At 42.5% G+C, this 26,036-nt stretch overlaps 1 protein-coding gene across 1 annotated transcript in view; it reads right to left on the bottom strand.

The window, feature by feature from the left end:
• The window catches only part of LOC308280925 (H-2 class II histocompatibility antigen, A-Q alpha chain-like), a gene marked incomplete at both ends in the record, with an annotated part of 48,826 nt that extends 37,576 nt beyond the window's left edge, over positions 1-11,250 (bottom strand). Inside the window, 3 exons of the mRNA XM_080755227.1 lie at positions 6,751-7,032; positions 9,448-9,705; positions 11,184-11,250. Of these exons, the coding sequence (XP_080611353.1) occupies positions 6,751-7,032; positions 9,448-9,705; positions 11,184-11,250 (607 nt within the window). The remainder of the gene's footprint in view (positions 1-6,750; positions 7,033-9,447; positions 9,706-11,183) is intronic.
• Positions 11,251-26,036: the final 14,786 nt, after the last annotated feature.

The raw sequence follows: 26,036 nt of genomic DNA, 5'->3' as shown, positions 1-26,036 counted from the left end.
AGCCGGATCTCTGAGATCCGTCCTTTCAAAGAGCCGTTCAAAAGACTGCTCATTTTAGTTACTGGTTACTTTGTAGATTTTGATTATGATTGCAAATCACTTCCACCCAAATAGGCCTATACATTTTGGCCATTGGATACATTTCTGGCATTTGAAAATAGGTGACCTACAAGCTCACAATGTGTCACATTGCGATTCATTGTGAGCTTGTAGATCGGCTATTTGCAAATGATTTTTCTACATTTTACTCATTGGAATACCTGTGAAACAGGACATTCTGCATGAGTACGTTCTAATATTGGTACTTTAAGTACATTTTGATACCAATACTATTTTACTTTTACTCAAGTACATTAATAACATTCCAAACTTGATTGCAGTATTGATAGGTTTATCTACGTAAAGAAATGTAGTACTTTTCCCACCACTTTTCATTAGAAAGGAACGGCTCCCTACTGTGAACCGAATCATATCGTTCATTTCAAAGAGTCGTTCAAAAGACTCGATTCGTTCGCGAACGTCCCATCCACTCGCTTCCGTGTCACAAACACTGAAACAAAAACAGAACGGATTGCACTGACCCACACAAACCCACGGGAATAATTTAGGAGCACTTCATGAGAAAATATCACTGGTAACACTTGTGTACTGTATGTTAATCTGACTTTAGTATAGGCTATTGTTTTCTTCCTGGACGTGCGTTTGTGGCAGGTTTAACATGGGATTGACAGCTGGCTTCTCCTCCTCTGCACGCCGCCATGGCAGCTTGCCAAGGCACCCGCCTTAGTAACATGTCGCTAACGTGGCATTGGGCAAGCACGGGTTTAGGAGGGGCATAGCGACTGGTCAATTGGGGTCCTTTAAAAAAAAAAAAAACCTGCAGCTGTTTAGGTGATGAGTGGAGAGAGAACAAAACAAACAAACACACACCTCTCTCTACTGAGAACGGATCATGATCTTTTTTATCTAGTGCCTCTGCTGGAACACTCCACCATGGCAGTTCCTGTTAACACTGCGCAAGTGCAATACCCGGTACTGACCAAATCAAACGCGAAGCGGATAAGGGCAGTGGCATGGTCATGATGGACCTCCAGAAGGCATTTGACACCGTGGATCATTCTATTCTGATTGAGAAACTAAAAGCCATCGTTCTTGACAGCGCAGCAGTGAGCTGGATGCAATCTTACCTGGTGGGGAGGGAACAGGTGGTGGAGATTAACGGTATCCTGTCCCCCCCCCTCCCAGTAAGCTGTGGAGTTCCCCAAGGTAGCATACTGGGACCTCTGTTGTTCCTAATATACGTGAACGACATGGCATCTGCTTGCGACTGCAACCTGTTCCTGTTCGCGGATGACTCGGCTCTCCTAGTCTCGGGCAAGGACCACTTGCAGGTTGAAAAGACACTTAACTCTGAACTGAGTAAGATCTGCACATGGCTTAACGACAACAAATTATCAATTCACCTGGGCAAAACCGAGTCCATCCTCTTTGGATCAAATCATAACCTCAAAAAGGTAGAGAACTTCACAATCAAAGTGGGTGACAAGGTCATAACACGAAAAAACGAAATCTCCTACTTAGGATGTATCCTTGAAGCTAATCTTTCCAGCGAAAAGATGACTTCAAAAGTAATACAAAAAACCAACCAACAAACTCGTTTCCTACAGAGGATCGCCCCAATGGTCAACTTCAACACACTGAAGACCATAGCTGGTGCAATAATCCAGCCCCTCTTTGACTATGGAGTCCACGTATGGTATCGTGACGCCCCACAAGCCCTAAAAACTAAACTCCAAACAGGCCAAAATAAACTAATTAGGGTCCTGCTTAACCTTCCCAATCAGACTCACCTCACCGCTACTCACCAGTTAAGAGTGGGGTGGCTCAGAGTAGATGACAGAGTACAGCAACTTGCAATGGGCCTGGTGTACAAGATACACTACACCACTATGATACCCAAGTACCTGTCAAAATACTTTATAAACGTTAAGGATGTCCATAATTACAACACCAGAGGCAGCGCCACAGATCACGTTCAACCCAGAGTCAACTCAAAGAAAGGGTCGAACTCGTTCTTCTGCTACACCACAAATATGTGGAATGCCTTACCGAAGGCCATAAAGGAGTGTGGATCACTAGCATCCTTTAAAATTGCCCTAAAAAACCACTTACAGGCAGCAGCCGTTCACAACTGGTAAAAACCTAGCCCAACCCTACCCTCCCTGCCCCTTCCTTGTATATACTGTACATACTGATTGTTTAGACTTACTGTTACCTGCCCCTTCCTTGTATATATTGTATATACTGTACTTACTGATTGTATAGACCTACTGTTTTCTTTTTTTCTTTACATATCTACTGCATAGTACTGTGTTCTATTTGTCTGTCATTCAATGTTATATGAGATACTTTAATGGTTTCCTGTTGAAATAAGCTTAGTCTTTTCATGGATCTCCTTTTAGTAGACCTTGTACCAGTGAACTGTACCGTCATGAATCTGTACATTTTCCTATGCAAACTTCTAATAAAGCCTTCAATCAATCAAAAACCACGCTGGGACACGCCCAGTGTGATATCCTTCCTTTTTAATCCTAGTGGTGGTCTAAGTCCAGACACCAAGTTTCGAAACGGTACCATGCTGCGAACTGGAGTTTTGCCTGTTTAAAGCCCAGCCAATAGGAAGACAGGGGGACAGGCTTCAACAATTACAGCTCGTCCCTATTGGCTGGAAAGATTGGAAAGAAGTTGTGTGAGAGTTTTAAAGTTGAAATCACGTTGCTACGCAAAAGTATGCCAGAGTTATGTGTGAGAGCAAAGTGTGACAGCAAAGTGTGACAGCTGCTGCACGTGTTTAGTAAACAGAGGGGGCGCGGCTTAAACAATTACAGCTTTTCCCTATTGGCGGAAAAAAGGCCCAAGTCGTGTGAGCGTTTTAAAGTTGAAATCACGTTGCAAGGCAAAAGTATGGCAGAGTTATGTGTGAGAGCACATAAAGTAGTTTATTGCAAAAACGTATTGATTTCAATTGGGGTAATTTTTTACCCCATTCATGGAAGAGTGGGGTAGTGATACAAAAACTGCAATTTCTTAAAATTAATGAAAGATAAAATAAAAATGCAAATAGCCTCATGTCACAAACATGTTTTATGAGGAATATGAAAATATTAACACTTTTAACACAGCGGATGCCCACGATGAATGCAAGCCTTAGTTTGCTGGTGCCCATGGTAACCCGCCATGTTGCCTACCTTTGAGGTCCTGGCCCAAGAGGGCGATAGCAAGAGGGTGCAAAAGACCCGTACTTCCCGTTTCTGCATGACGTAGGGGGGACACCTTTTTAGGAGGCGGAAGCAGGTTGGAGTCTATTCATTTACAATGAGAGAGCTAACGTGAACACAGATCAAAATAATAGTTCGGAAGCTATGCCCAGCCCTATGCTCACTGAACTAAATATTGGACCAGATCATCACAAGCCACATAATATTAACAAAATTGTCATACTAAAGTGGCTTTTTTCATCGACACAACAAAGGAGAAAATCAACTTTATTATTGCTCTTTAGCTGTCCCAGCAACACATTCTCGCGGGATCTATAGCACCAGTAAACAGGACGTGCGCGAGATTTGCAGTCAGAGCCGGCGCCCACTTAGGAGTCAATTTGTAGGATTTGTGTACCATGTCGCACTCTAGTGGATCCAATGAGGATGAGCTATCTTCATTAATTAAATATCTTTGTCCTGGCGAAAGAAGTAGCCTAATCCGAGTAAATGTAATCCAAACATGTCCTGTTTATTTCGCGTGTCCCTTTTCTTTCAGTCAGGACCGGTTTTTAACAATCCTGCGCCATAGGGGTGGCATAGCTCAGGGGTAGAGAAACTGGTATTAGAGCACGAAGGGTATAAATCCCGAAGGGTTCCCAGTTCGAATCCGGGCTCCCCCTGAGTTAATGTCGAAGGGTCCTTGGGCAAGACTCTGAACCCCTAATTGCCTCCGGTGAGTAGGTTGGTGCCTTGCATGGCTTCCTCCGCCACCGGTGTATGAATGTGTTTGTGAATGGGTGAATGTAATGCACAATCTATGTAAAGCGCTTTGGATTAAAAGCGCTATATAAATGCACCATTTACCATTTTACCATTTACCACAGCGTTTGTGTGACGGCCGGTAGAGAAGGCCGCGGTTTGAACGTAAAAAAAAAAAAAAAAAAGAAAAGATCCAGAGAAAACTGCATGTTTGTGCAGCAGCTTTACAGGGCAGTGAACAAGGCAGACAGCACTTCCTGGTCACGTGATTTTCGCGCTGCATTTTGGGAAATGGAGTTTGTTTCATCACCGCGGTAGCCAAGTAGGGGAGAGCGGGGTAAACTGAGACACTTTTTACATTTACAGGCGAACTAAAAGATATGTCAGTAAAAATTTACAAATTTACCAGTAATTTGGGATGTTTCCTAACAATGGAAGTTATCAGAATGTATTCAAGACAAAAGGCAGTGAAAATATGATTGTTTTTAAAAAAAAGTGGTCTTGTGTCTCAGTTTACCCCAGCACCGGGGTAAACTGAGACAGACCAGAGAAATCAACGGGGTAAAGTGATCCACTCACTTTTTTACAGTCACTTATCCGGCCTTATGGCATGGGACTCTGGGAGTTATTGTTAAGGCTCTTTGTATTATAATTATCTAATAATTTTATGTGTTGTGTTAATGTCAAGTATTTTTTTTTTTGTATGGTGTTGTATTCTCTTTTCTTTTCCTTTTCTTTTCTTGTTTTGTCTGTTAGTAGTCGTGTTATTGTCAAGTAAATGTTGTAATGTATGTCAAAAAAAAAAAAAAAAACTAAATAAACAAATTGTTAAAAAAAAACTACCATAAAAACACAAAAACCCGGTTAACCAGGTTAAATATGCACAATACAAAAATGTACATAGCAGACATTCTTTCAATAGGGTTTGTCCTGTCATTTTCATCCATGTGTCAAATAATGTAATACATAGGCAGAAAGAAAAAACTAAAAAGCATATAAAAATGTTATAGAAGTGTTTACCAAACTTTCCTCAGTTGATCCTTATGTAATTTTCCCTGTAGAATGCATTTCTGCAAAGTATATTGTTGTATTGAGCATAACCAATGAGATAATTATCATATTTAGTCAAATTTAGTCAAATATGCTAATTAACTCATTAATTATGCACAATACAAAGAAATATATATCAGAAATGGATTCTACAGTGCAAAATACATAAGAATCAACTGAGAAAGGTTTGGTACACACTTTAATCAGGTTTTTTACAGCTTTCTCCCTGTCTATCATGTTGGGATAATGTGAGATAGTGTCTCACTTTACCCCGAAGCAATTGTCTCACTTTACCCCACAGCCACATTTTGGGAAAAGGGATATCTTTTATCAATTCAGGGTAATCTTCAGCTAGCATCTATCACATGGATTTATAAGTTGGTAGTTCATCAACATGTATGATATAAAATGTTCTCCCTGCATCAATTTGCTTTGACACAACAGCTGATTATGTTGACAGCAAGAAAATTTACTTTTACATGCAAAAAACATTTTTTTGTGAAAAAAGCACGTTTTCTACAGCACTATCAGGTGTGTACTATCTTCATGGCAAGTGGGAAATTCAAGGCGCTTGAAAATATAATGGTCACATGACATGACCACAAATGTGTTCCATTGCCAAGATAAATGGAGTGTCTCAGTTTACCCGGTGTCTCAGTTTACCCCGCTTTCCCCTACAGTAGCTACAGTACAGTATAGTTTACTGTACAACGCGTCAAACGCGTCAATGGGCACACGAAGACATCAAAGAGATTGGCCCGTTGACACCACGTGGGCGTCAAATTAGTTAATTGTAAAGATTTTGAAGAATAACAACCCTGGTGTCATTTTTGATCCCACTTATGCATCTAAGGGTTAACTGGCCCAAAAGCCTGCTTTACTCTGATTCACATTTACATACCTTCCATTAATATTAAGTCCATATATGTATATATATTATATTAATAAAGGACCCCTTATGCCCATATATGGAGATCCCAGGCATCAAACCCAGGCCCTAACTCGCCAAGGCCCTGCTTGGCTTTACTAATTAACATACATTTTATACCCATATATATGGAGATTCCTATATTATCAATATTAAGGACAATATTAAGGATATTATGTTATCAATATTAAGGACACATCTGGGAATGCCCATATTTGGTAATGCCCATATATGGGCATGTTTTGACATAACATTGTTGACTATCATGCAGGGGTCTCCATATATGAGTAACTGGTCCCATATACATCACTGGCCAGATGGCCAATAATTGGCGCGACCTTAGGGCGAGGTCACATGGCACCCTGAGGTCAGGTGTCTTACTACTACTGTACTGAGTCAGTGTGTTGTGCTTCCCGTTCCCCACAAGGTTTAATGAGATATAGTCCTTGTAAGCTGCCTGCAGCCATTGCGGAAGCCCAATAGTAACAGAATCCATTGACAAATCTTTTGTATCAAATAGTTGGGATTCAACCATATACTGTATACTAACCCGTCTAATATTGGAGTTTCTGCAAACAGACCACTAGGGCAAAATCTGCAATGTTTTGTGTAAACCCTATAACCATAACAACCAACCCATGCCAAAAATCGAAAATGTTTCACCAAGTGCCGAATCTTTATGAATCAGCTAGACAGGACAGTATATGTTTATAAAATGTATCTATAAACAGTATTGATCAAAACAGTTCTTACCCAACCATCTGGTCTCAGGGCTGCTCAGTGATTGGTGGTTGACTGTACAGCTGTAGACGTCTCCCTGCTCTGGAGTGAACTTCAGTCTGGAGAACTGGTTGAAGGTTCCATCCTGGTTGAGCTGTGGGACGGTGTCTGTGATGTCATCAGTCATGTTGAGGTTGTTCCTGGTCCATGTGACGCTCACTGGAGCAGGATAGAAACCAGTCACATGACACACCAGGACGTTGGACACACCCACTTCAACATGGCGCTTGGTGTAGAGCCGGCTGTCTGGTTCAACTGGAGAGACACAATATACAAAATACATATTTATACAATACTAGAAGCTCGGCCGGCTGAGTTGGGGACCGGCCTACTCGGGAACGAGTAGGCTGTTTGCCTGTGTCCATTTATGCCCATACACTACAGTATATGGAGATCTCTACAGACACAGTGCCGGGTTCCGGAAAACTCTGTTGTCAGACATCAGCTCCGCATACGGGCATCCATTTTATGCCCATATATGGAGATCTCTGTGAATGCCCTACCCTTTAATGCAAACCCCATTATACCTGTTGTCATAAGACCCGTTTTGACCACATGTTTGCCTTTGTCTACATTTATGCCCATATTTGGAGATATGTTTATCTGTCTGTCTGCGTCCATTTTATGCCCATTGTACAAAAGTTCACACTGGACAGCAACCCCACCCACTGGCCCATTATTATGATCAGCTCCACGCCTCCACCCCTCACCTGCTACCACCCAAATCAACTCCTACGGCCTCCTGAAGTCTCCTCCTCCTACAGCCTCCTGAAGTCTCCTCCTCCTACAGCCTCCTGAAGTCTCCTCCTCCTACAGCCTCCTGAAGTCTCCTCCTCCTACAGCCTCCTGAAGTCTCCTCCTCCTACAGCCTCCTGAAGTATCCTCCTCCTATGGCCTCCTGAAGTTTCCTCCTCCTACGGCCTCCATCCTCCTCCTACGGCATCCTAAGTCTCCACCACCTCCTGCCTCGCCTCTGGTGCCCAGGACTCCTCTGGTGCCTCCTCCTCCTCAGTCACCTCCAGCCGCCAAACCTCCTACCCTGTCACCACCTGAGCCCCCCCCCCCCCCCCCCCCGTACCAGTCTGTTCCTCATGGGGAGGCCCTATCCCAGTGTGACTTTTTTTTTGTTTAAATCTTTGCAGATTTGGGGTGGCTGTACAAAAGTTCACACTGGACAGCAACCCCACCCCCTGGTGGCCCATTATTATGATCAGTAAGTTGTGAGTTGTTGATAATTCTGCCTATGTTGTATTTTATGGATTAATGTAATATTTGACTGAATGTTCAACCTTGTTTTAATGTAACCTGAATTGTTTGGATGTAATAATGTATCTAATTATGTATTGTATTTTCTCTGTTTATTATTTAGAAATAAAACCATAACTCCATGTCATCACAAAATCAACCCGGAACTCCTCTCATACTTTCTGGCCGAAGTAGCCATGCCCTGAAAACTAAATCCTTCCAAATACCCATATATGGAGATCTCTATATCTGTCTGTCTGTTTCCCTTTCATGCCCATATATGGAGATCTCTGTATCTGTCTGTATCTGTCCTTTTATGCCCATATATGAATATCTCTGTTGCTTTTTGTTTGTTTCTTCTTTAAGCAGAATGCGCAGATGTCAGCAGCTAGATCTGTGACATCAGAACATGTCATACTGATGACATTCAATACGTAACCATGGCATTTTTTGTTGACTCATGTGGCTTACGTGATGTCAGAGTCTTTTAAGAAGTGATGTCACAATGAGTCAGCGCTTGTGCCGGTTTCCTCAGAAACAGCCTGATGTCAACAATCAGCTCCGCATACGGTGATTCCAAACATTTAGTGCCGGTTCGGGAAAACCGCGCGTCGTGTCGGGTCGAGGCCGGGCACGGCATTCCGCGCCACGGCAGGGAACGTGCATGCCGAATCTGAAGCCGGTGGGACGAACGGTTCTCGAGATACGCAGATTACATACATACGCACACGCACACACCCACACACACAGAGATGCATTTATTGTAAGATATTACAGTACACCAGTAAGACTCCCTAATCGGGAGATAAGCGACTGTCAGATCGCATACACAGACTTTAGAAGGCAATGGTAGCCAATCTGGAGGGAATATGGGAAATGGGACTGATCCATGTTGATGACATGACTTTAGATGGTCTGATTGTGGCGCTAGAAGAGGGCCATGTGAGAAATCAGGGGTGGAGGTTGTGATTTGCCATCCAAGTTTGGCATGGATGGGGCAACGGTGGTGGAGATAAGCGTAGGGCCAAAAGTGTGACAGGACATGGCGTGACGGATTTTCATAGTAACTTGCGACCTAATGGTCGAAATCATCCAACAGACCCAGGGTCAGCTACACATCACATTCATGTTTTCATGTTGGATGGTAACACACGCACGCACACACAAACACACACACACACACACACACACACACACACACACACACACACACACACACACACACACACACACACACACACACACACACACACACAACCCCCCTTTGGTCAATATCAAATAACAGAGCAGATTGTTCAAATGCATGTTTACTCTTATTCATAACTTAATAAAAGAATGCTTAAAATATATTTAATATTTTCATTGATGGCAAAAATGTTTGTCATCAGTTTTAGATAATAAGTATTGTGTTAATAGTTTCTGTACCTTGTTTCACTGGTGGGTTCTTGAAGGCAGTGCGGATGTTGTTCAGGCTGGTTTTGCACCACTCCTGACGACCCAAAGCACTTTCATAAGCTCCTGGGACGGACACATGATCTACAAATGGAGGCTGAGGCTCCACCCCCTTCCCTTTGTTGAAGTCTACGTACATCACCACTTCACCATCCAGTGCCATCATGTACTCTTTATAGGAGTCTTTAACTGTGTCTGAACAGCCAAGGACTTTAATCTGCTCATGGAACTCTGGAAATAAAACAATCATTACATTACATACAACACACTGATTTAAAGTAACAATGACATCATCATCATATTAAACAGTCATGTCTAAAATTGAATATAAAGTGAAATGTTGGATATAAAAATAGCTTCTTGTCCAACATTTTATTTACACTAAAATATATGTACATGTTTTGTATAATATCATGAAGATAATTCATATAGAATGATTTATTTCATGTTGTCAAAACAACAGTTACGTGTGTGTGTGTGTGTGTGTGTGTGTGTGTGTGTGTGTGTGTGTGTGTGTGTGTGTGTGTGCGTGCGTGCGTGCGTGCGTGCGTGTGTGTGTGTGGACAGGTTTTTATTACTTTGTGGGGACCAAATGTCCCCACAAGTAATGAAGAATTGGAGGTCCCCACAACGGTTAGGGTTAGGTTTAGGGTTAGGGTTAGGGTTAGGTTTTAGGGTTAGGGTTAGGTTTAGGGTTAGGGTTAGGGGTTAGGTTTAGGGATAGAGGTTAGGGTAAGGCCACAGGAAATGAATGGAAGTCTATGTAATGTCCCCACAACCTATGTAAACCAAGATGTGTGTGTGTGTGTGTGTGTGTGTGTGTGTGTGTGTGTGTGTGTGTGTGTGTGTGTGTGTGTGTGTGTGTGTGTGTGTGTGCGCGCGCGCGTGTGTGTGTGTGTGTGTGTGTGTGTGTGTGTGTGTGTGTGTGTGTGTGTGTGTGTGTGTGTGTGGTATTAGTTGCGACCGTCAGATCGCAATTATCAAAACCTCCACCGGCTGTCAGCCAGTCAATCCCTCTGTCTGTCTGTCTGTCTGTCTGTCTGTCTGTCTGTCTGTCTGTCTGTCTGTCTGTCTGTCTGTCTGTCTGTCTGTCCGTCACGTCACGTCACACTTTTGTCCTACTCATATCTCCGCCCTTATCCATGCCAAACTTTGCACAAACACTCCTTGCCTGCCAAACCACAACCTCCACCCCTCAATTCTCACATGGCCCTCTTCTAGTGCCACCATGAGGCCGATTCTTGCAAAACACATTTTTGGACACTGCTCCTACAAATTTTGTCCTAAAATCACGCAAATCGGTACACAGTAGGTCTACACTGTCATCAACATGGATCTGTCCCACACTTTTTTAGACACTGTCCTACAGATTTTGCCCTAAAATCTACTCAGTATGTCTAGAGTCATGTCATCAACATGGATCTGTCCCATTTAGCGCCACCATCAGGCCGATTTTTACATGCGACCTGACGGTCGCATATCTCCCGATTAGGGAGTCTTACTGGTATGTATTGTTGTGGTGTAACAGAACTGTTCCATGGCATTGAGACTTCACTACAATTTACTAGATGATATTTCATATAAATGCTAATATGAATGTTTATTTTATACAATGATATACATGTATATTTATAACAATATAAAAAATATTGCATATAACCCTAAAACTACAAATCTATATTTTAAATCATAACAAATAATATACTTACTTCCTGGGATGGCTTTGACATGAAGTACAGAGGAGAGGATGAGGAGGGTGGCTGTAATCTTCATCATCACCGATCAAAACTGAACTGAATTTAATAAATCTGAATAAACTGATTAGAATTAACTGATGTTATTAACTGATGTTATAAACTGATGTTTACCTCAAGAGACGTTGTGGAGTCTGAAAGAGAAGGAAGGAGGATTTGTTCTGTAGTTTAGATGAATCAGCCAATCAGATTAAAGATATGGTGTTACATCATCTGTTTCCACGAAGATGATATTCAGAATTATTGCACACAATACAGTATATAGATGCTGTTTATGAACCTTATGAACATACTGCACCTTAACCTTATGCACCTTATGCATATTTGTGAATTGTGAACTAATTAATTAAAAGAACATTTATTTGTCAAAGCACTTTTTACAAAGTGCTTCACACAGCACTAAATTACAACATAGAAATGATGCTATAAAAACTAAAATAACATCCAAAGAGAATATCCTAACAGACTAACCAGGTAGTAAAGCTAGTGTAAGGGGATTTATCTGTGTTATAGTTTTTCTGTAATAAAGGGAATGTTTTGGGGATTATCTCAATATAAGTTATAAGAGGGAACAAATATTTCAGTTTGGGGGATATAGTCGGACTCTTGAGGAGGGGACTCCAGTTCCATTGTGTTGTTGACTTGACTGTACTGGAGGGAAAGTTCTGCCAACAAAGAGAGTTGAATGAAATCCCTGTCTCCATGTCTCATTTCTACCACATCTGAAACTACACTTTAAGCAAGTATCCTTCAGTATTACACTGGTGGCAGCGGTTGTGGACTGAACAAGTTCTGTTATTTCCGCGGAGTTACAGCAACAAGTACTCCCGCGAATTTAGCCGCGGCTCCGTCTACGTCCTGGAAGACCAACGTGGCTACGTCTACCACCTGGAATACAAGCGCTTTGATCACCGTTCTTTTGGCCAAACAGCGGAAGAAGTTGTCGTGTCGGTCGGTAAGGGGTGAAGCAAGGATTAATGGACTGTAATTGTAAAGACAGTAGTGCAAGTAATTACAAGTAAAAAATAAAAATAAAAAATAATAAGAAGAAAAAGTAACACTGTGCCTTTCCACTCTGAAGCTCCTGGTAAAGGAGGAATGCCAAATGTTTTCATGGGAGATGGAAAGGAGGACTTCTCCCGTTGGTGCAGGCGTTTTTAGGTGGCTGTGGCAGCTAACCCTGATAGTGATGATGACTCTTTGCCTAAACTGCTGCCTACACACCTGGGTGCTGCTGCATTTAGCTATTGGGACAGTCTGCCGGATGCGACGAAGAAGGATTATAAGCTAGTGAAGGAGCAGCTAAAAATTGTCTTTGGACAAACTGCTTATCTTTCCACTTTTCAAAGTTATGTCAATGCACGTCCCCGTCTGCCTGGTGAGGCTCTTCCAGTGTTTGCTGCAGAGATTGGTCGGCTGGTGGAGGAGGCTTTCCCCACCTATGGGAAGGCTGCTAAGGATGGAGAGAAGTTTCGGAGATTTATTGCTGGAATTGAGCCATACCTCCAGCTGCGCTGTCATGAACAGGGTGTAACTACACTTGAGGTGGCTCTGAAGTTTGCCTTACAGATTGAGACTGCTCATCATGCTAGTAGAGTGTTCTCTTCCCCTCACACTCAGTCCTTCCCACAGACATCTGCCTGGCCCAATGCCTCACCACTGACACCTACTGTGCCAGTGTCTGCTCCTTCACTCGGCATTCAGTCTGCCAGCTCTGACGACTTCAAGAAGATGCAGAGGACTCTGGAACAGCTCTCTGAGCGTATGGATCAATTGCAACTACAGGTTCAACGCCAAGGAAGAGAGGACCAACGCAAGTCGTGGGACTACAGGTGTCATACTCGGAGCCCCACTCCTGACGGTGCACGACACAACAGCCGCTATCCCTCTTCTGACAGATTCAGATATAGAGACTCTTATTATGAACCTGACCGCTACCGTAAACCAAGCCCTCCTGGTAGGGCCCAATGGCATGATAGGGGCCCTGAGGACAGGCAGGGGACCTACACACGTCCTGCTTCATCAGGCCGCTATGAACGTGGCTACAGCCCCTCACCGCGAGACTATGACCGACGTGGCTGTTCTCCTGACCGCCGAGAGGCCGCCAGCCTTATTGCCACTCTCCCAGCCCTGGTCGTGTGCGCTTCCAGTCTCCTGCACGCTCCAACTCGAATCAGGGAAACTACAGGTAGTTGACAACGAGGGTCAGTTGCCAGCTGCTCACTTCACCAAGGCCCCAGAAAGAAATGATAATCATATTTCATCTACTGACAATTCACTTAGTCAGGACTCCTTAGCCAGTATTGATGTGACAAAAAGATATGTTCCAGTTGTAATAGAAGACACACTTGTGCATGCATTTGTAGACAGTGGAGCAGACATTTCAGTTATCAGTGAGGACTTTAGAATGTCTACAGCCACACTTCGCAGAAAACCGATTGTAAAGCAGTTTGTTCCCCTCACTGGTGTCACAGGTGACCCATTAGATTCTATTGGAACTGTGTCTGTGAACTTAAGTATCGCTCAAAAGCCTATGTCCCATGCCCTTCAAGTGGTGAGGAACTGCTCTAAACCACTCATATTAGGTTGGGATTTCCTGGTTGCTAACCATGTCATTGTGGACACCCGCATTATGGCTCTCATTGTCCATGACCAAGTGGTTCCGTTTGTGAGCCCAAATCATTATGCCCCTAAACTTGTGGATGTGGCAGTTACTGTTCCTTCCTTATCAGAGATTGTGGTCACAGCTAAATTAGGTGCACCACTTAAAGGACTTACACCCCATGGCTACTGAAATATCCTACTAGACAAAGAGTCTAGAATAGAAATACCCGGAGTTACTGTGAGTTGAATCTAACCATATTCCTTTGTTGCCACGGAGAAGAAGTTAAGAGAAAGGACACGCAATTGCAGGCAGGAACGGAGACAGAGAGAGATGTTCTGGGGTCCACAGGTTGGTTGGTTTATTGCAGAGTATGAAGCCTACAGGCCTAAAGCCCACAGACCACCCGACAGCCTCATGGCGATCGGGGTAATGCCCACCATACCTACAAATTCTATGGTCTTTTTAAAGCAAGTCAGAGGCGGACCAACATGTCATGTCCAGACAGTTTGATTAGATTAGCATCTGGTCAATACACTGGCTTGAGACTAGATTTAGCATAACCAAATGGCCTTCTAACACCTCCATGGGCCACTGGCCTTCCAGAAAGGGAATGTTAATGATGGTTACACCCTGACACCTGAATAGCTGAGACAGACAGGCAGGCATACAGGCAACTGCCACATCAACTCCACTTTTGACTGTAACACAACATTTGATGAGCTTGTAGACAGTACACAATATCTACTTCATAATAGTGGATATGGTTTCATATAGGCTACGACATTCCTCCCTAAGGTCACAGCCCACCTAATTCAATTCAATTCAATTTTATTAAAGTGTCAAATCATAACAAGTTATCTCAAGACACTTTACAAAGGCTAAAGAGCCATGAGAGAGAGAGAGGAGAGAGGGAGAAACAAGGGAGAGACAAGGGAAAGACAACAAGGGGCACACGCACACACATACACAGGTCCCGCATGCGTATGTACAAGAACGAACGAACGAACGCACACACACACACACAGGCGCTGCATGCGCACGCGTGTGTAGGGGGAGGGGAAGGGGAGGGGAGGGGGAGGTAAGGGTAGGGGGGGTGGGGGGAGGAGAGAGAGAACCCGAGCAGAACCTGTACCTGTGAGGTACCCCCCCGAGAGAACTCGAGTGGATACCTCACAGGCCCGAGGCCCCCACCCTGAGCAAGCAATTTGCTACAATGGTAACGAAAAACCCCCTCTTAAGGAGGAGGAAACGTCAGGCAGATCCTGACTCTGGGGTGGACAGCCGTGCTGCCTCGACCGAGTCGGGGGGACAGTAAGGAACAAAGAGAGAACAAGAGATAGACACAGAGAGATCCAGGCAGGTCCACAGGTGTGCTTCATGGAGGCCTGGTCCGGGGTCACACTCTTGGTCTGCAGCTGAGTAGTCGGGTTTTAGTAGCAATCCCAGCAGCTGAGTTGTCGAGTTTTAGGTATTTAGGTTGTCGAGTTTCCAGGAACTGGAACTGTGGAGTGGGAGACAGAAAAGAAACTCCGGGGATGATCCCCGGAGTTCGAATTAGTGGCAGGCCTTATAATGGCAGGCACAGTGATTACACCTGTGATCTTCACAATACAAAAGTGAAACCATATTCATGTAAATCAGTGGAAAAACATAAAAAGAAGGAAAATACAGTTCGACATATAATACCTACAGATTCAAGATTACATGTACATGTGGTTACAGCTTGAATTACATCAATATCATTTCATTCAGTGTGATGGATCTTTGTTTCCTCTTATCTGAAATGTAAAAACATTACTCCCTATAACGTTGCCACACCAATACCAGACTTTCAAAGAAATACATAAAATCCTCTATTAACACTGAAATATCCCTCTTAATGTAGTCACAATTATAACCACTACATGACCTAGAAATGGTGGTTTACAATGATACACGAATACATATATTCAAACAAAACAATTGTTGATAATCGCTTCTTTCACCTCCTAATAATGATCACCAAATAATGAACTTATAAACACATAGTTTTTCACAACTTAATCAGAAACAATTTTCTTGTGCGTAACATCTTATTGGTTAGCCTAAGCTAAACAATTATTACCTGGCTTGCAAACTGTCCTGACAATTTAGAAAATATGAGATCAAATCTATTAATGCAATCATTACCTGGCCTTTTAATTTAAAAGGTATAGAAAGTCCTACACCCTGCCCAAACAACATCAATTTTGGATATGTGAGATAAAATATTTGTTTATTTACTTAAAAATTCTGTTTCCCAAAATAAGACGTCCGCATCCACACTGTCTGAATCCGTCCCCAATTGACGACCCAGGCCAGGCTGCTGTCAACTCTTATGTGGTTGAAAGGCCAGAATTTACTCCATAAAAACCCTAATAATCGTCACATTCATTGGCAAATATGCCTCAGCTGACACATTTCGTTCAAATTACATTTGTTTACATAATCAAACATTCCTCTTATGCCAACTTTACACTAATTATCCTAAAAATCAACAAAAACATACACACATTCACCTGATTATTACATGGTATTGAAATTTAAAATAATTGACCTCTTCGTATATGTCGCTTCTGTAGTCTTCTTGCAAAAAATGTTCTTGTCTCACCTACTGCCGCTTTGTGGAATGGAATGTCCCGATTGAAAAGTTCCAACACCCCCCTCGGCCCTGCATGGCCTTGGTGGGTGATGTGTTGTACAGACAAGCCAGTCAAGGAAGCCCATGATCCCGGGTGAACGAAAATCACCGGACCTCCCTCGGCGCTCAGCTGCTGCTGCTGCGGTCCCATTGTTCTTGAAAAGTTTTTACTGCACAACTGGATCCATGACTGGATCACCTCTTCTCCCCCCTGCGGTGAACCAGACATGGATTCACCGCACTTTTTCTTCTCCATTTCCCCATCACAGAGGCCCATCTGTGAGGCCATAGCGTACCATCATCACAGCCTTGAGATGCGCTGCGAGGTTCCAGGCTTGCAGATGTGATGAGTTGGTTGAAGCAGCCGCTGCCGTCGTGGACATCTTTTACCCGCTCCGGCGTCCTCCGTCGCGTCGTCGCCATCACCGCTGCTGTAGTGTAGCCGCGGTTTGTGGGTTCCTCACGTTGCGGGCCGTCTGTCCTCCTCCCTCGACCATGGAAGTGCTCGTTGACAAAACACAGAACTTTCTGCTCCTCAAAAAAACTTCCTCCGTCGAACGCAAAAAAGAAAAAAAATAGTAAAAACCCTCACAGCTCCCCTATTGTCCCGTGGTTCAATTTTTTTTCGCTCAGAGCCCCCATTTGAAATATCCTACTAGACAAAGAGTCTAGAATAGAAATACCCGGAGTTACTGTGAGTTGAATCTAACCATATTCCTTTGTTGCCACGGAGAAGAAGTTAAGAGAAAGGACACGCAATTGCAGGCAGGAACGGAGACAGAGAGAGATGTTCTGGGGTCCACAGGTTGGTTGGTTTATTGCAGAGTATGAAGCCTACAGGTCTAAAGCCCACAGACCACCCGACAGCCTCATGGCGATCGGGGTAATGCCCACCATACCTACAAATTCTATGGTCTTTTTAAAGCAAGTCAGAGGCGGACCAACATGTCATGTCCAGACAGTTTGATTAGATTAGCATCTGGTCAATACACTGGCTTGAGACTAGATTTAGCATAACCAAATGGCATTCTAACACCTCCATGGGCCACTGGCCTTCCAGCCTAGATTAACAAAGGGAATGTTAATGATGGTTACACCCTGACACCTGAATAGCTGAGACAGACAGGCAGGCATACAGGCAACTGCCACATCAACTCCACTTTTGACTGTAACACACCATTTGATGAGCTTGTAGACAGTACACAATATCTACTTCATAATAGTTGGTGGATATGGTTTCATATAGGCTACGACACTACACAGGTGTGTTTGCACCACACTATACTGACCGTTCAGCTACAGGCTTTGCATGGACTGTGACAAAAGCAGAGCAGGGTTCCATTTATGTAAAGGTGGTCAATCCATCCAGTGATGACATCGTACTACACAGTGGCACTCAGAAAGGGACATTTCATGCGGTGTCAGATGGTATCAGTGAGGAATACACAGTGATGGACAATTCTGTCTGCAATAAGCCCGCCTCATATGTCCTGCCTGATCTGCCCAACCCTGCCCTCACCAGTGCTCAACGCAAGAGCCTGAAAGAAACTCTTGAATCTTTCTCTGATGTGTTTAGCCAGCACTCTCATGACTTTGGAGGACTAGCATGGTCACACATACTATCAAAACCACCTGTGATATTCTCGTTTCACAGAGAGCCTATCGCACCTCACCTTCAGTGAAAGCAGAAATCTGTCGCCAAGTGGAGGAGTTTAAAGCACAAGACATTGTTGAGGACAGCAACAGCCCCTGGGCTAGTCCTGTTGTTATGGTGAAAAAGAAGGACGGTACCTATAGATTTTGTGTGGATTTTCGTAAACTCAACTCTGTCACTGTCACTGATGCACATCCTCTCCTGAGAGTGGACGACAGCTTGGATGCACTCTCAGGCTCTCAATTCTTCTCCACTATGGACAAGCGGATATTGACAAGTGGAACTGGATCCTGCAGACAGGGCCAAAACAGCTTTTACTACAGGTGATGGTCTTTTCCAGTTCAAGGTGATGCCGATGGGTCTGAAAAATGCACCCCCAACATTCCAAAGACTTATGGAACTTGTGCTCAGGGGACTGCATTGGACCACATGTGTTATTTATCTTGATGACATCATTTGCATGGGACGGGACTTTGACACTCACCTACGTAACCTCACAGACATACTCACACGGTTTCGACATGCTGGTCTGAAGCTCAACCCAAAGAAATGTGAGTTCTGTAAATCTGCAGTCAAATACATGGGGCACATTGTCTCACGAGAGGGCCTGTCGCTGGATCCAGCCAACAGCCAACGTGTACAAGAATGGCCTGTCCCAAGATCAGCCACGGACGTGAGGGGTTTTCTGGGTCTCTGCTCATACTACAGACGTTTTTTACACGGATATGCATTCATTGCTAACCCCTTGCATAGGCTCACACAGAAGGATGTGCCGTTTGAATGGACAGAGCAGTGTTCTGTTGCGTTTCGGGGGCTGGAAGCTGCACTTACCTCCCCTCCAATAATGGCATTTCCCAACTTTGATCAGCCATTAAATTCTGAGTACAGATGCGTCTAACCTAGCCATTGGTGCAGTGCTAGCACAGGTTCAGCAGGGGAAAGAACGTGTGATAGCATATGCTAGTCATGTCTTGACTCACAACGAGAAAAAGTGGTCAACATATGATAAAGAACTGTGGGCGATAGTGTGGGCAGTCAGACATTTTCGCCACTATCTGAGTTGTAATCCATTCACAATAATCACTGACCACCGCCCACTCCTGGGTCTGCGGAAACTGGATGCTACACTTGACCCCACCGGACGCAGAGGTCGTTGGGCTCTGGAGTTGGATCCCTACCAATGGACGATAATACATAAGGAGGGCAAGAAACACACCAATGCAGATGCAATGTCTCGTATTCCCCTGTCACAGCCTGTCGCAGTGGCTCAGGATGACGGCGGTCTCGCAAAACAAGGTAATAACCCGCCACTCACAACTTCAAACACTGTGCTCCATTCACCCAGCCAGCCTACACTAGCTCAGGTGTGCTCATCTCCAGTGGTGAATATGTGTGATCAAACTGATTTGAGTGCAGAGTCGTTGGAGAGCAGTTTATCTGCAAATGGACTTGATATCCGTACTCAACAACTTTCTGACTCTGTTCTCTCTGAAGTGTACACATGGGTAGAACAGCACAGACGTCCCTATCTTAGGTATGTGAAAGGCTGGACACTGAGGAAGTTATGGTGGCAAATCCCTAAACTTGTACTGTGTAATGGCATACTCTGCCGTAAAGCTACAACTGCCCCAGGTACACCTGAGGAGTACCAAGTACTCATTCCCACTGCAATGACGCCAGAAACACTGAATTATCTCCATGGCAACCCTTGCTCTGGTCATTACAGTGCTGACCGCACATTCAAGAAAGCTCTAACTATGTGTTACTGGCCAGGCATGAGAACTGATATCGATAACTTTTGTGACTCATGTCTTGCATGTGAAGCCTACAGGAAACCCATACCTCAGAGACAGGCTCCCCTACAGTCCATACAAGTGGATGGACCATTCCAGTTTGTATGTACAGACATTACTGAGTTGCCAGTTTCTTCACGTGGTCACAGGTATGTGCTGGTAATTCAAGATCATTTCACTAAGTATGTCAATGCCTACCCTATGATTGATCAAAAAGCAACTACAGTAGCACAGCTGCTTTGTGACCGTTACATCCCAGACCATGGGGTTCCTGAGGTTTTGTTTTCTGATCAGGGAAGACAGTATGAATCAGAAATCATAGAGACAATATGTCAGAGACTGAATATAAAGAAGAAGAGGACAACCCCATACCATCCAAGCGGAAATGGGATGGTGGAGAAATTTAACTCTGTTTTAAAAGGTCAGCTGGCTAGGCTTCGATATGATAGAGGTGGTGAATGGGATCAGTATTTATCTGCTGTGGTTCTCTCCTTCAACTCCACCCCACACTCCAGCACAGGTTACTCACCTTACTTTCTTGCTCATGGCAGAGAACCTCGCTTACCTGCTGGCGTGAACCTGTCCACACCGAGGGATGGGTTGGCATCTGACACCCCCAAAACTATGGATCTGAACTGGTGAATAGGATGGACACTGTATTTGGGGAGGTTTACTCTCACCGTGATGAGCAGAGGCTCCGGCGTGAGTACTACTTCAACAGAAATGCCAGGTTCAGGCCTTATCAATGTGGGGATCTGGTGTGGGTAAATGATCCCACTACACAGAGGAAGAAACTGGATCCTAATTGGATTGGGCCATACAAGGTTCTCTCCTCAGATGAGGGGGGGGCGCATATACAAGCTGCTGGACTTAAAGAAACCAACTGCTCCCCCAAAAGTGATTCACTATGATCGCTTGAAACCCTACCGTTCTCGCTGGGATGACCATTCAGTGCATGGTCCTACTGCTCTGGAACATGCACAGGGCCCCTCAACTACAATAAAACAAGACAAACCTCGGTTCGAAGTGAAGCGGTGGACAGATAGAACCCTTATTCTGAATGTATTTGGAGAGCCGGTATGACAGTTGGTATAATAGGTTTAAAAAATATATAGATACATTAAAATAAGAACTCGTAATTAAATAAATACATAAATAAATATAAAGTGTTTAAATAAAAAGATGTTGAATTAAAAATGAAAGGAAAAGGTGTTTAAATAACACAATTGTGTCACAATTGTCATGTGAAGCTCAACCAATAACCTAATTAACACACACTCAGACTTTAAATACATCTCATTGGTTAAGGGCGTTGCTTTTATACTGTGAAGGAAAGAGATAAAATAAAAGATTTATATAAAATAATACAGTATATCCAGTATTTCCCAATATACTGCAATATATTATGTTAATATCAGTGGTGGAACCTCTTTAAAATAAAATAAATACCATAATTGGAAGATTTATAAAGTTTTCTTTAATGTTATCAACAAAGCATCATGGTCTCTGGCTGTGTAGTAAGAACTGTACAAAGAGGGATGTGCAGTAAAATGTTCATTATTCCGGAAGTAGGCGTGGTCTAAGTGTCCTCCTTCGAAATGGGTTGCTTCTTTTATAAGTTGAGTGAATCCTAGTTCCTGAAGACTTTGTGAAATGTAATTGTTGAAGTCTTGAGCAAAACAAATGTTGAAGTCACCACAAATTAGAGTTGTTTTCAGAGGGTTGATTAAGTCTATCAAATTGTGAATCAAAGCTTTATCTGAATTGCTTTTGTAGACAGTAATAATGTCAATGTTTGGTGAGACCATCGTTGTGATTTGTATAATTCCATCATTGATATCTGTTTGATATTGGAATTTGTGTCGTCTGTAGTATGTGGCTAATCCTTTGCCAGGTCCAATACTATTTAGATGGAGGGAAAAGCCATCAATCTGCAAAGATGGGTCCTGGCTATTGTTGTGTGTGAGCCATGTTTCAGAGATGCATATAATATCAGCATAAGCCAAAACAGCATCCTCTTTAATTTCAGGTAGTTTAGGCACTAGGGAATGACAGTTGAGAGCTGCAACTTTTACTGTCCAGTCATGTGTGTTTTCCCATTCTGTAAGGTTGTTGTTGATGGACACACTCTCCATCCTTCTGAGTTCTTGTAAGGCATTTTCATCTGCATACAGCTTATCTTGTGGCAGAGAATCGATTATGTACAGTTGTTCTAAAGAAGGAACTCTGCTTAACATGACATATCCCATAGCTGCTTGGAAGTTGTTCTTAAATCCATTACTGCTTTCTGGGGTTTGGGAATTTCTTGTCCTTGGAATTTATGGCATGTTGCAGCATAACAAATTACTAATGGAAATTGATAGACGGTTGCAGTATTTGATGTATGAATTTGTTTCTTCATCAGGCTGTAAGTGAATTCAACTTTTTCTACTGGTGTACAACCTGGGTACTGTGACTGCAGTGCTCTTTGGGTTGTACGCTTCTTTACCCCTTGATATTCTTCAGAGAATCTGACCATTAATTTGATGACTTGTTGTTGTTTGTCTTTGATGACTGCAGCAAGGGTTCCTCTTGAGCCATTGGTTAAACCATCAAGAGTATCTAAATTGTGAATAAGCATCACTGGAGCATCTATTTTGAGTTTCAGGAATTGGAGAAATGCTGTATTTCCAACTGTTCCTTTCTTCTCAACCGTAGGTTTAAAATTAGGAATTGTAGGATGATGATTAATGGCTTCTACTACTATTACTTCTGTTTGAAGTTCTGTTAGTCTCATATCGTTATGCTCCTTCACTGTTGCATTATTGCAGCTAATGTATGTTGCACCAATTGTGTCAGCATGACCTTTAGGTCTGATTCTAGTAGTTAGAATTCTTAGATCTTCTTCTGTTTGTTGACCCACTCTGAGTCTATTCAGAATGTCAGCATATGCATGGTCTTCTCCTTGCCTGTGATTTTCCTCTAGTGTGATAATTTCAAATAGTTGCCAACGAGGTTGAATATAGAATGGTAGTTTGTAGTCTTCACATTGGGGCTCAGAAAATATGTATTTAGCTTGACATGGTTTGAGTTGCATTAAATCACCAAAGAAGAACATTGCAAGACCACCAAATATCTAAATACCATATATCTCTGATAATAGTCAAGCTTTCTTGTCTTTGTCCACAGAATATGTTGTGGTTCTAATTCAATGGGTTGAAATGTTTTTTCCAAATGATTGCTTTCCTGTGGTAGTGCATGATCATCGGGATCAAGATGAATAAAGTCTGGATGAGGTAAAGGAACTGAAAAAAATGTATGAGTTCTGTGGTGTCCGTGATGTTTTTAGAATTTTGCATCCAACAGATGTTGGCTTTACTCGTTTTGACAAAAATGTCAAGACGAGGATAGACCATGTTTATGTAAATGGGAATATTACTCCTCTAAATTATAAAACCCGTGTTTTGGTTAAATCTGATCATCTGGCCGTGGTTGTGCTTTTAAGACTCGGCAAAACAGAAAAGAATGGGTTTTGGAAAATGAATGTAAGCTGTTTAAAAAATAACGATGTGTTTACAGAACTAAAAAAAGAGGTGGCTATTACCAGGTCGTTACATGTGTTAACTGAATCATATATTGAGCTATGGGAGGTAATGAAAGAGCGGCTACGGTTTTTCTTTAAATTTAAATCTAAACTATTAAATCAGGAGCAAAATGTGAAGTACAATGCTTTAATGGCCGACTATGTAAATCTTCGAACAAAAGTAGATAAATCTGAGGCAGATAACGAGCTATTAAGTGAAATGGAAACTCAATTGGCTAAATTAAATGATGTGTCACATTGCCTCCGCCTACAGGCTGGTATGGGGGACACAGAATGCTCCACTAATATACATAGCTTAATGAGTTTACACAAGAAGAAGCTGGAAAATAAACATATTGGTGCAATTCTAAATGACAATGGTCAGTTAATTGAAGATGAAAAAATAAAAAGGGAAACCATTAGAGAACTATGTAAAAAAATGTATGAGAAAATTACTATTAATGAGCCACTGTTGCATACCTTTCTTGATTCCGTTGACCTAAGCGAGGTTGGCCTTAACTCAGCAGGTGGGGAAATAACTAAAAATGAAGTAAGGGAAGCTATTTCACAGTTAAATAAGGGCAAGGCGCCAGGCCCAGATGGCCTGCCGAGTGAGCTTTTTCTCTCTTGTGTAGAAGATTTGGTGGACCTGCTGACCTCAGCGTTTAATGACGGAATCAGGTTGGGTAAAATGCATGATTCCTTTTATCATGGTATTGTCTCTCTAATTTATAAAAAAGGGCCCTCGAATAACTTAGATAATTGGAGGCATGTCACTTTGATGAACATTGATTATAAAATACTTGCTAAGATCATTGTAAATAGACTAAATAATGATTTGGAAAAACTGATTGAAAAAGAACAAACTTGCGCCATTAAGGGTAGACTGATGTGGGATAACCTGGGGATTTTGAGAGACATTACTGGTGGTGATGTGAAAGAGGAATTTTATGTTGTAAATTTAGATCAAAAGAAGGCTTTCGATTTCATTTCAAGAGAGTATTTGTGGGAGGTTTTAAAATCTTATGGTTTTAATAAGGAATTTATTGATTTGATAAAATTATTGTATTCAGAGTCCACAGTACAGGTAAACGTAAATGGTGTTTTGACTGAAACCTTTGAAATTAAGAGGGGCGTAAAACAAGGTTGTCCAGCCTCAGCAGCCCTCTATATTTTGGCTATTAACCCTTTATTAAAAAGATTAAAAAACGATAAAAGACTAACAGGTATTAAAACTAGTGGAGGTGAGCGTGTGGTCGTCCTGGCTTACGCAGACGACGTAACAGTCATTGTTAAAAATGAGAAAGAGTTGGATATTGTAAATGAGCATCTAGCACTTTATGAAGAGGTCTCCGGATCAAAGTTAAATCAGAATAAAACAGAAGGTGTCTGGTTCGGGAGGAGAGAGGCAAGGCCAAATGTTAACATACAACTTACAGATACTATGACAGTGCTCGGTATAAAATTTAGTAATAACGATTCCTATGGAAAAAACTGGGATGGAAAGGATACAGAAATTAAGGAGGAACTAAATAAATGGGAAAACAAGTCTATGTGTTACAGAACAAAGATAATAATTATTAAGTCATATATTCTTTCTAAATGTTTATTCTTAGCAACAATTTTTCCACCGAAGGACCAGACACTGAAAAAAATTAATAAAACTTTGGTTAACTTTATATGGGGAACCACTAGAGAGGTGACAAAAAGAGACCTGCTCTATAAAAGTAAAAAGAATGGAGGGCTAGGGGCTGTAGATTTTGGACTCAAACTAAAGATTTCGTTTTGTAAAAATGTTGCATCTGGTTTTAAAAGAAGTGCTGTATGGATTGGAGAGGCTCTGAGCTGGACCAAAAAGAAGGGTAGGGCAAGGAGCTCTTTTCCATATTATAAAATTATGTATGGGGATTTAATAGCTATTTCTGAACATTTGAATATTGACTGGGTTGAAATGCCCAGCAAAAGTATTTATGATTTTTTGTGTGATGATTTATATGGTGGCATCTTCCCGTATAAAAACCTTAATGATGTACAAAAACAGGTCTGCCTTAAAAATATTTGGAGTAAAAATGTTTCTGAAAAAAAGAGGGATGTAATGTGGCTGGTCTCCGTTAGGAGGCTAGCAGTAAGGGCAGTGGTAAAATGGAGCTGCTTTGTGAAAACTGTAAAATGTCCTGTAGAAAACTGTAATGATGATGAGTCCATAGAGCACCTGCTCGTGGATTGTCAAAGGTCAAGATATGTATGGGGGAAGATGTCACAACTTGGTTTTAATATAAAGGTCTCGTATAATGCTGTAATGTACGGGGTTTTTGAAGAAAACATGTCCGCCATGGACCAAGAATTCTTTTGGTCTATTATTTGCACTGTTGTGAATAAATTGTGGAACACTAGGAGTGCCATGGTCATCCACCAGGAGACCATTTCTGGGGAGGTAGTCTTCAAACAAGTAAAAACTGAGCTCAGAAGGCAACGAACACTGGACTCTAAACATAACAAACTGAAGCCATGGCACCTTTTGAACTTGTAAAAAAG

Source organism: Nannobrachium achirus (assembly GCF_963921795.1).
Source record: "Nannobrachium achirus genome assembly, contig: SCAFFOLD_261, whole genome shotgun sequence".
NCBI lineage: Eukaryota > Metazoa > Chordata > Actinopteri > Myctophiformes > Myctophidae > Nannobrachium > Nannobrachium achirus.
This window is presented reverse-complemented; position numbering and strand designations above follow the sequence as displayed.